The sequence below is a fragment of the Dermacentor variabilis genome, chromosome 4 (genome assembly GCF_050947875.1).
Source record: "Dermacentor variabilis isolate Ectoservices chromosome 4, ASM5094787v1, whole genome shotgun sequence".
NCBI classification, from domain to species: domain Eukaryota; kingdom Metazoa; phylum Arthropoda; class Arachnida; order Ixodida; family Ixodidae; genus Dermacentor; species Dermacentor variabilis.
Window position 1 is genome coordinate 43,446,515 of NC_134571.1, and position 12,304 is coordinate 43,458,818.

General features: G+C 47.0%; 1 protein-coding gene across 3 annotated transcripts in view; it reads right to left on the reverse strand.

The window, feature by feature from the left end:
* The window catches only part of LOC142579031 (uncharacterized), a 135,903-nt gene that overhangs the window by 32,225 nt on the left and 91,374 nt on the right, over positions 1-12,304 (reverse strand). For all 3 annotated transcript variants that reach the window (XM_075688825.1, XM_075688823.1, XM_075688824.1), the window contains one exon: positions 8,566-8,638. In XM_075688825.1, coding sequence (XP_075544940.1) covers positions 8,566-8,638 — 73 coding nt within the window. The remainder of the gene's footprint in view (positions 1-8,565; positions 8,639-12,304) is intronic.

Consider the following 12,304-nt stretch of genomic DNA (forward strand, 5'->3'; position numbering starts at 1 on the left):
GACCGTTTTTAGTTGACCTGTGCTGCGTCCTCCTGCGTAAACGTAGTGATCACTCTCTTCCTCTTTTTCCGTATCCCCCTTTTCGTTACCCCCAGTGCAGCTAGGGTAACTTATTGGATGCTCGTCTATGCCATCGGCCATACCATGCTGAATACGCCGGTTCTCGTCCGATCCCCGAAGCTAAGCAGCATTGGGCTCGGTCAGTACTTGGGAGGGATGCTCGTCTAGTCCCCACCTCGCTGCCCTTTCTAGTCTTTCTTCCACTTCATGGTCTCTTGCGTACTATATAGCTGCACAGCCGTCACACACCCCGACGAGTCACTATAAGTCACCAAATCATAACATTAAGGAAAGCGAAGCCTGTGTAACTATTCGGCGCTGTTATACATTCACCAAGGCCCGTATGAAGCTTTTCCAAATTACTTGTCTTTCACAGAGCTATTTGTACTCCACGGTATGTGGGACGACGGACGGACGGACGGACGGACGGACGGACGGACGGACGGACGGACGGACGGACGGACGGACGGACGGATGGATGGATGGATGGATGGATGGATGCATGGATGGATGGATGGATGGATGGATGGATGGATGCTATGAGCGTCCCCTTTGGAATGGGGTGTTGGGTTGCTCTTGCTCTAGGCTCTTGCCTAATGCCCAACCTATGTCAAAAAGAAAAACAAGAAAAGATAAAAATCCACAAAGAATTCCCATAACCAAACTTTCTAAACACTATTGGGAACTTTGTTTTTGTAAGCCTCCGTAGTTTCTCGTTTCCCTACTTTTCTTCCACCAATCTTCCAATCGCCTGTTACTAGTCTCTACTGCGGACACGTTTACTTTCCCCCCTGCTCACACTGAACCCAAGGGCTTCAAGAAGGCGAGAGGTGCCTAAGTCGGCCGCTGGTCAGATACCTTCACATTCTAATAAAACGTGCTCCATCGTTTCCCTATAGCTGGACGAAAGCGCCCCCACTTGGCGTGCTTCAGGGAAAAGGGTGGAGGTAGGACGTACGACGCCCCTTTGATAAATCATGCGCGCGCCCACAACTAAGGAAGGTCAAGTGGTCAATTAAAATGCGAGAATTTATTTATTTATTTATTTATTTATTTATTTATTGTGTGTAGATCTCGCTATTATACATGCTTACCGATGACTTGAGCACTTTACTTTCGACAATCCGTAGTCCACGAAGGTTAGCTGTTGAGCCCACTTAACCATCGGTAGCGCCTACCGAACATACATCACGTCTCTATATATTCATCCCTTACGGTCGGAGAACAACAACAACAACAACAAGAACAACAACGACGACGACGACGACGAGGCAACAGAGACGACGAGTGCGGCTCCAAAAGACTGCTGGCGAACAATAAAACAAGTAAATATACATGAGCCTACCCGTTCTGTGTAGCTGACCACAGTGCGGGGACAACGTCGGTACTCGTGGCATGACTGGGAGCGACTTCTATAGATACGCCGTCGAGGTTCCAGCGGATATAGCAGCGCCACAAAGTACACTGCGGTTCTGACGGCGCTTCGCGGGGAGCGCCGTCTGTTTTAGAAAGCGCGCTACCTTTATTTTTCTTGGTGAACAGCAGCTTGTCTTTAATTGCACTCTCCATGGTACCCATGCTCGAGCGCGCTGACGGGGTAAAGATGTGCACCAGATTAATGCCCTCTGCTCAATCCGTATATAGACGTATAGCTGCGGCCTCGCCTGGGTTGAGGCTTACGCGAAAAGAACGCCCACTCGCATTAGGGCGAGGCAAATCAGATCTAATCTGTAGCGATCGAGGTACGTACGCCTGCTAGTTTGCAGAAGGTATCAACAATGTGGGCACAAGAACCGCTTACACCGCGAGATTAGGTTACGCTGGCGCGTTTATAGTTATTCATGACACGATTAGAGTGCTCTTGCTTATAGAGTGCCTTTTCAGACGCTACGATGTATGAGCTATCTCGGCATGGCGAGCAGACGTGGCGCAGTGTCCAAACCAACGTTTTCGATACTGTTTTGACCGCTTGCGACAATTTATATTATTTAGAAGGGCTTCTTCCGGTGACCTCTCTGACGGCTCCAGACAGAGCAGTATTTTGTGAAGTTTCGAAATAGATCGTCGCCTCACCGAGCAGCTCGCGTCGAGATTCTTCCGGCATTCCGTAGCACCTGAAAGGGACTATCATCCTCACCCTTTTGATCCTCGCAGTGCCAGCAAGTGCTACAGAACAAAACGATCGGTCAGAGAGATCGACGGGAGGGGAGGGAGGGGGGGGGCAGTCATAGCCCGCAGCAAATTAAGGTCCGTCGGATACGGACGATTCTCTCGACCCGATTCACAACATAAAACACAAATCACGGAATTACTGACCCTCGCGGCTACTGCCACCGTCTCGTTATCACGTCGATTCGTCGTCTCGAGTTGTGCCGTAGTGCTTTTATCGATTTACCTTTGGACCACAAGCCTCGACAACTGTCTCGTGTGATGTAAAGGGCAGGGTTTGAAAAGCGGAAAGCCCTTCTTACTGATATAACCAGAAAGTTTCGTGAAATTCCAGCCCCGACTGCCTCGAAGCATGAGCGTCATGGTGCTACCATCACCGGCGTCAAGGTGCCAACGGGGGCGCACGGGCCACTTCCGCCCGCCAAGCAAAGTGACGAGCCCCGTCGCCCTGGCAAGGCCGCTGCACGCAACTGTCGCGGCGCGGCGGCCGCTAGCGGGGCTCAGTGCCCCGCGGCGCTCAGAGTCCGGCGCACGCTATGGCAAGAGCGCGCAGCCCGGCCAGGCGGCGACACGCCGCTGGTCACGAGCGCGTCAGCGCCCATTAGGTGCCCTGTCAGCCGCCCCAAGCGCGTGCAGTCGTACACCCCCCTCCACCCCCCTCCTCCTCCTCCAGTGCCGCGGCGCATCGGGCGCAGCAGCTCCTCTTCCTGCTTTCGTTGTTTCTGTTGCCGCTGCTCCTCTTTCCCTGCCCAGTTCTTCTTCGTCATCTTGTTCTTTTTGCGCGTGTCGCGGCGCTTTCGAATTCCGCGCGGAAAACGTCCGTCAGAATACACGCCAGAATATACCTCCCTGCCCCCCTCCCCCCCCCTCCCTTCCCTTGTACCTCCAACTACCGCTCCGCGGCCTCTCTCACTCTTTCGAGACCACCATCTCCGGCCGCTAGCAACCTGTTGGAACCCTGCATGCAGTGACCGTGCTGCTGCTGCTGCTGCTGCAGACGCCGCGGAGAGCGTGCGGTTTCTTTTTTTTATTATTATTATTATTTTTTTTAATATTTAGCGCGCGCGCAGCCGGGTGGCCCCGCGAGGCCCCGCCCCCTTTCTCAGTTTCCTCACGTCCCCCCTCCAGTTGAACCTTCGAAAGACACTTTCTGAAAGCTTTTTTTTTTAAAGAAAAAAAAATAAGGAAGAGAATAGCAGCTGCGAGATACATATTCTTTCTTTCCTTTTCTTTTCATTAGCTGTACTTAGAAGGTGATGCTGCCTGTAGATGGCACCGGCTACCTCTCCTCTCTGAAGTGATCATTGCGCTCAGAAGGATTAAGGTGATGGAAAGAAGCAACGAAGCAACGATTAGAAAAAAATACAGTAGTGTCAGTATTACCAGAAATGCTCGTCTACTTAGATTTATTCAGGTGCACGTTAATGAACCCCAGGCGGTCAAAATTAATCCGGAGTCCACAAAGCCGCAGCGTGCATCATAATCAGATCGTGGTATCGGCATGTAAAACTTCCAAATCCAATTAATTAAGAACAGTAATATCAGCCATTGGGTCGGAAGTGCACGTATACGGAACAAACGTACCTCGGAGTTCACAAAACAGAAATGTTCCTTGGCACGTACAAACGTCATGCAAATCAAATACTTCTGCACAGAGTATTTGATTCAAGCATTTGACATTCGATTTCTTCGAATATTCAGTTCATAGTTGACTGTATGGGGCCTAATACGACGCTTCCCTGCCGTAGTAAAAGGTCTACGCATATGGTCCGTCGGCCCATACGAGTGCATGCTACGAGTGAACCGGGAACTGCGGTGACGCTTTCTTCCTTTTATGGTTGCCCAGTTGCACGAACGGCCAACGGAATTGCCTGTAGTGAAAAAAAACGTGTCAGACTGCCTCCCCTCACCCTCCTTTTTTTCTCTTTAGCTACTACATTTTGTCTGTGTTTCTTTATATACTTTTACAAGAAAAAAGAAATGTTCGTCACCCCACGCGGTATTCGAAATCCACATTTTTGGAACATTCGTATTAGATCCTAGCACCAATATGATATCACGCGAGAACCACCCTGGTATATATATATATATATATATATATATATATATATGCTACTACGGTATATCATGGTATACCATGGTGTATACACTACCATGGTATATCATGGCTGAAGCGCGTGTGATGGGGCCCCCGCAACAATAGACAATCTGCAGGTTTATAAATAAATGGGCATAGTAGATGCAAAAATAGCGCAAGCGACAGTTATTTGTTGATAATATCTCCATGCTACAAACAGATCACTCAACCAAGCAGACGAGATACGACGCGCTGAGGCTTCTCTTGTTCACTGTTCACCGCTTCGCACAATATTTGCAAACTAACTTTTGCAAACTGGACCTAGATCATTAACGTACTTTTCGGGAAATGTTACGTAGATAAAGTTAAACAACAAAATCTCTCTCTCTCTCTCTCTGCACTGAATGTGACGGTAGCGCCAACGCATCCTCGCGACGCCACGTTACGACTTTACGGCCATCTTAACAGTGCTGTCACTGCACGGCATGAGATCGACCCGCCGAAAATGTATCGGAAATGTATTAGATCCGGTCGTCATTTTACGTCGCCACATCACCGGACAAGTTTAACAACATTCCAGACTAGACAAGTTCCTCATCGAATTCTGAGCATGCGTGAGTGGTTTTAGCGACTATATATATATATATATATATATATATATATATATATATATATATATATATATATATATATATATATATATATATATATAGGCAATAACGATGTCTCGGAAAGGTGCGTGAAACGCGCGCAACACAGCGATAGCGATTACCGCTTCACACAGCAGAGTCCTTGGGGCAACTGCGACGACAACTACATCGCACGCTCTACTATCGAGTGCCGACATCCCGCCACATGCTTGCATGCTGCGGACAGCATTTAAATGAAACAGTTCGAGAAGGGGAGAGTGATAAGCAGAAGAGGATTACACGAGCAACAGAGCGGTCAACGCTTCTAACGGAGTATACCCCTCATGTACGTATCGGCTAGACAAACCCGACGTGCAATTTGCATACTTATCGTCGGCTGCCGTGTTAACAGAGCGAGGGCTACGGGAAAGGCCTATGGAGAGAGAGAGAGAGAGAGAGAGAGAGAGAGAGAGAGAGAGAGAGAGAGAGAGAGAGCACGAAGGCTCTGCGGATGGAGACGGTCGAACGCGCCTATTCGAGAACGCGTTTCAGTTGCGGCGTGGACTTAGCACCGTGGAAAGGTGAGCGCCCACCGAGGCTGTTGCCGCAGCGGCCGTGCGCTGCCGCGAGCGCTATCCAGGACGTCGGTCGCCTCCACGGTTCCAGTTCCTCTCATCAGCTACCACATAGATGTGCCGTTCGAGAGAAAGGACGCAGTGGCTGTAGTGTACACGTAAAGGCCGGTGGGTTTCCTTTTTTTTTTTTTTTTAAGCGAAGCTTTCTTTGCTTACTTTCCCGGGTTTGGCGCAGCTGCGTGAATTCTGTTTGGGTCGGTCGCTATATGCGTGTAAACAATAATGATCGACAATACGCGTTTTAATGAGCTCGACGAGCGTTTTCATTTCGCGATGTATCGAGTCAAATAATTTGAGACAGAAATCACCGCGCCGACTGGCAATGGGTCAGTGCCGTCAACGCCTTTGCAGAGTGAGGGGCGCTATGGGAACGCTGGCATGATGAGCGGCATCGGAGCCAAGAGGCGTGAACGAACGCGCGAGAAGTGGCACACCGGCGTTCGCGCGCTTACGGCGAGGAGCGTTGACGCTCGACCCAGGAGCGGGCGCCTAAGAGCTGCGCTCTAAAATTTAGTTCAACGAATGACGATATGAACACTTCATGGTGATGACACATCATCACTATCGCTATCTCGACGGATATATTTCTGGATATATATATACTAAGCTTATATGTGAGCAGAATGAAAGTGCCAGCGAACTGGCTTATAAAGGGTATCTCAGCTAACTTAAGGCAAGCTCTTGAGAGAGAGAGAGAGAGAGAGAGAGAGAGAGAGAGAGAGAGAGACGGTGCAAGAAAAAGAAGTACGGTGTACAGTCGCCATATACCTCTGACGACCGGAACATCGCAGGTCGCATAATTGTATCTTACACTGTGTTTTCTAAATCGTTTCTTTCGTCTCCTCGCCCGCCCCCCCCCCCCCCCCGCGGAACAGCTTGGCTAAGGTTATCTGGCATACCCTGTATAATCCTTGCATGCTGACCGAGTACGCGCATATGCGCGCCTCTATTCTGCGCAACAAACAAACAAACAAACAAACAAACACACTTCCTATGTAGAACCTTAACGTTCTCGTGCTCTCCAACCTTAACGTCATTGAAACCTGGTGTAATAATCGGCTAATGTCTCTCAATATCAAGAAAACATCGCTACTTACTTTCCACCGTCGCCAATAATTTATTGAAGCTAATTACGTCCTCGCTGGCTCTGAAATATGCGCTGTGACTTATAAGTACTTGGGTATTCACTTGTCCGGTAACCTCGGTTGGTCCTCACATATTTGCAGGATTAGCAATAATGTTAATCGTGTTCTATGCTACCTGCTCCATAATCTACGTCTTGTTCCCCCTTCCGTAAAACTATTAGCATATTTAACACTTGTTCGACCTAAACTGGAATACGCGTGCTCAGTGTAGGACCCATACCAATCTAACCTGGAAACAGCACTGGCATGTATACAGAATCGTGCAGCAATGTTCATACACTCTGACTAATCTTACCACACTAGCGTCAATAAACTTAAGTCGTCTGTGAGCCTTCCAACCCTCGATCACCGCCGCAAAACATCAAGACGGTGTCCCTTTTACAAATTTTATTAGTCGCTGCTTCACCAGACCGACATCAAGCCTGCGCATCCCACTTCATCCCGTCATAACCATTCAAAGGATGTTTACACCCCTCCAGCTCGCACCGCCGCTCATATCAACCCTTTCTTCGTCCAAACAGCGAAAGACTGGAATCATCTACATGCTGAAGCGGTGCACCACTCCAGTCATTCATCGTTCAAGGCATTCATTGAAAATATAACCTACATATGCCCACCCCTCATGTAAAGCCCCAAATGGAGCATTTGCGGTATAAATAAATAAATAAATAAATAAATAAATAAATAAATAAATAAATAAATAAATAAATAAATAAATAAATAAATAAATAAATAAACATAATGTCAGCTCCTAGGCATATCTAAAGCACACCGATCTATTAATTGAATGGTACGCGAATTTTGATTCACTTCATTTGCTTTCATTTAGCCATTCCGATCGGCATGTGCCAGTGGGGGCGTCCCCCTTCTTGGCCAATCCTCCAGAATAGTCATGTCCCACTGTGACACAAGAGGTAGAGAATCTCTAAATGTTGCTTGACACGTTTCTGTGCATACACCTATCATCACCGTTATTCCCTCGACAAGAATCATACATAGGCTGCGTCGTTGTGACATCGCTGTTTATGCGTCTCACACTGTGCATACACCAGATTCGGGGTTTGCATTTCGGCACAGCTTGTGGTGGATTAACATACGAATTCCATGAGATTACACGTTGCATAGTATGAAAGTAAACAAAATTGTACGCGTTGCGGTTAGTCGTAAAGCATCTAATTAACCGCTTTACTAAATCTTCGCTTCACATACAGGCTCCTACATGTGCACTGAACCTACTTTATCTTTTTTAGCCGCACCAAATCGTTGAAGTTAAGTCACTACAGATCACGGTGACGTTACTGACACCATGCGAGTGTCTTGAATGGCAGCCTCTGAATGGAGGAGTATTTTGCCAAATCATGTAATTATTTAAAAATAAAGTTGAGGTAATTAAACCTTCAGTGATGGATCGTAGATGGTTAAATAAATTAGTAGTTTGGAGCCCGTCCTCGAGACTGAGCGAAAAAATACAATCATTGCAGACGGCGCGCATTTATTATTTGATCGCGAAGGTGTACGCAGTTACTGTATGGCCACCAAAACTGCCTATCCAAATTTTGTACGATAATGCATGACCGCGTATGCATCCGCGCATGCACCGAAGAGCCACGAGTTTGCAAACGAACTGCTTAGTCGTTTCGAATGCGCCCAGCGTCACATCCGCACGGAGAGAGTGCGAATGCAGCTGCCCGCAGGGCCCAGCTGAGCTGATCAAGACTGCGCACGTAACCACCCAAGCAAGCGCGTTCGCATCAAGCGCAGCGACCCAGTTCGCCCACCACGCTGTTTCTCAACTTTCCGTAGCGCGCAAGATTGCAGCAATCGCAACGTAATAACGTGGTCTAACTCACAGGGATGCCTCCTTGATGCTTTGCAGGATGGCGCCCGTCGTCCGGCAAGCCAGGATCTCCTCCGGTAGACTGCCTGCTCAAAAGAGAGACGAAACGCGTCAGCACCGTGTGTGTGTGTGTGTGTGTGTGTGTGTGTGTGTGTGTGTGTGTGTGTGTGTGTGTGTGTGTGTGTGTGTGTGTGTGTGTGTGTGTGTGTGTGTGTGTGTGTGTGTGTGTGTGTGTGTGTGTGTGTGTGTATGTATGTATGTATTTATGTATGTATGTATGTATGTATGTATGTATAATCATGCATTCGCCATTTCCCAATGGCATGCAGATAAATAGGTAAATACCCCGAATTACATTACGGCGCACTCGCCATTTGCTTAAAAAGAAAGAAAGGAAGAAAGAAAAAATGCGTTGCTAAGTGGAACCCGCGTCGTTTACAGCGTAACGAAGGCACAAGCTTTACGGAAAGTCATTATCAAATGACTTTCCGTCATATATATATATATATATATATATATATATATATATATATATATATATATATATATATATATATATATATATATATATATATATATATATATGAATCTACGCAGAAACCGTTAACAATGATTGTCAAAAGCGAATAGTAGAAACCGTCTAAAGAATGCCGTTCTCTTTATTAAAGGGATGATGCGCTTGACGGCGTATATTTGTTCCGGCGAGTATATTTATACAGATTTCATTGTTTCATTGCGCAATTCTGTAGCGGATAGAGCCGTTAGCCAGTATATTTGTAGCACGTACGCCTCACAGAGCTACATTTAAAGACGCCGAACGCGACCCGCGACTGGGTCGCGCGAAGGCGTCCTTATGAATCGGCGGCTTTGTATATCGGCCGTGAAAGCTGTGAAAGTTCGACTTCCGACAACCAACCACTAACCCCGAAGACGGCCGAGAGAACCACAGAAAGCCATTCGATTCCATAAAAACGAGGGGAAAGCATTCGACAGATGCTATAGGTGCATCATGTTACAGTGTGTACACGTGTCATGACGGCTGGCGCTGAATTGTTAAGCGTGTATTGCCTCAGTAAACTTCAGTAACACCAAAGCTGCCCATCAGGCTTGATTACAAAAATGACCAATACACCCAAGCCTGCGCGGCTCTTGCCGCGGCCGTCTGGTGGGAGCAATGGGTGGCGCTCATGCATACTATATAAAAAATGTGAGAATGCGCACCTTTGTAAACGTTACCGTGTTTAGAGCGTATAGAGGCGAGGACGTTGCACAGATAGAAAGGAAACGTGGCGAGGTCAACCGGGACATGCACGTGCGGTCCGCTACCTCCCACAGAGGGAAGGGCGCAGCGGACGAGAAAAAAAAAAGAAAAAAAAAGCGACAGAAGCGACACAGCACGCGTTGCAAGCACGCACGACTGCGCGCAGCACGACTATATTCAGGCGCCGAGGCTTTTTGCCGGCTTTCTAAATTGTAGCAACAGTCGAGTTACTTTCTGTTTCTGCGAGAAGTGCGTGCTTGGGTAGCGCCTAAGAATATTCTTCTTCTTCTTCTTCTTCTTCTATGAAGGCTCAACGCGTTTAAAGGGGGAGAAAAAGTTCGGGTGTAGTGCCCAAAAATATTCTTCTTCTTATTGATATATAGGCTCAAGGCGTATAAAGCAGGAGAAAAGGTTCGGGTAGACTAAGCTGCACGTGACGGCTGAAGCGAGATTAGTACGTAGAACGTTCTAGGAAAGGCCTTACCGCGCCAACGTGTCACCATTAGCCCTTTCCGTCGGGTTCAAACTGCGCATGCGCGCTGTTCGAACTATTGTTTGGTTCTCGCTTGCAGTGACTGATCGTGTTGCGCATATCTGTACTGCTTAGCTGAATTCTGCGCAATGCCTACTGTTGCTGAGCTGAACAAAAACGTTCTTGAGCATGAAGCCAGACTCGTGTCCTGATGATTTGGTTGACGCTATCTTTAACGAGTTCATCGTCAAAGCTATCTGGTGAGAACTTCTCTGACATAAAAAAAAAAAAAATCAGATGAACGAGCTGGTAGTTAGCACCGAGCACATGAATGACCTCGTCGAAAGCTTGCGACAGGATAACCCCTCTCTGATTGCGGAGAGAACAAGGCATTAAAAGCGCAAAATGCGGCGCTATCTCATAAAGTGGCGCAAATGGAGCAATACTCACCGATTAACAACGTCGAGATCAAGGGAATCCCGGTAACGGAAGAGGAAGACTGCGCAGCAGTCATGCAAACAATATAGGTGTTAGGATTGATTGCAGTCTAGCACCCTCTGATCTTGACGTTGTTCGCCGTGTTGCGACCGTGAAAGCTGGTACAAAAAATCTGCTTGCTCGCTTCTGCGCCCGGAGTAAAAAAAGGCGATTTCGTGAGCAAGGCTCGGAAGGCTAAACTGTATCTAGAAGACATCGGATTGTCTGGATCCGCCAATAGCCCTGTCTACATTAACGACCACTTCACACCCGAAAACAAGGCACTTTTTTTCTCGGGCACTCTCCCTAAAAAGACGAACAACTGGAAGTTATTATGGACTGACAACTGTCAAATCAAAGCCAGAAGGACTACAGAGACCAAGGTGCTCCGCATCATTTGTGAAGGTGACCCATTCACGTTCAATTTGAAATTCTCCCTCTGTTGTAATAAAGTCCACCCCCTTATGGCTACCTACTTCTCAATAGACCAACTCAACAGCTTTCTTTCGCCTGTCTCCCGCTCCGCTATTCATATTAATGCAAGAAGCATCCGTAAACATTTTAACGACATACAGCATCTTCTTTTCTCGGCTCTTGACAATCCTTTTTCACTTATCAGTATCTCCGAAATATGGCTTTGCGACGACGACAAAAATCTGCTTTGTCTCCCTTCATACAAGTCTGACTACTCGCATAGAGCAAGCAGGAATCATGGAGGTGTAGCTATTTTTATCAATTCTAACACGTACTATAAGTGATGACATGACAGTGAGTTAAACGTAAATGACTGCGAAAGTGTCTGGGTACAATTGAACCATGCACGATTTTCTAAAACTGGACAACAAGAGCTTCATCTTTGCATGCATTTATCGTTCCCCATCCTCGTCGGGCATTAATTTCTGCGAAGCTTTCCACGAAGTATTACATTAGCTCTTGATCATGCAAATTCTGGGTGATTTCAACATTAATTTACTTGACCTGTCTTCCCCTACTTCTTTGAATTATTCCAGTGTCTTTCAGTGTTTTGAATACGAATGTTTAATCTCCCTTCCCACTCGCTGCATTAATGATGGAAGCACCCTGACTGATCATGCACTTTCTAATCTATCACCAGCACCGCATACAGGGGTTCTTAATGTCGACACCACTGATCATTACCCGATTTTTCTGCGCTTGCTTTAACGCTACTCCAACCTGCAAATCCTTCACCAGGCATGTTGTAGACAAGGAATCGTTCACTGACGCTGTTATGCGCACTGACTGGTCCTCAGCAATACCCTTATGTGATCCACAAATTGCCTATTCGGAGTTTTCATCCATCTTCTTGTCCCCCATTCAGTCATACGCAGGTTTGTAAATGTAAAGAAGTATACGCTGAAGTCCTCACAACCCTTGGTTTACTGAAAAATTATTGAAAGAGCTGAGAGCCAAAGAAAACCTTTATAGAAACACAAAACGGAAGCCTTTTAATTTAAAACTACTTGCGCGTTACAAAAAATTTTGCAACACTCTTACATTACGACTGAAAAACTGCAAGAATTA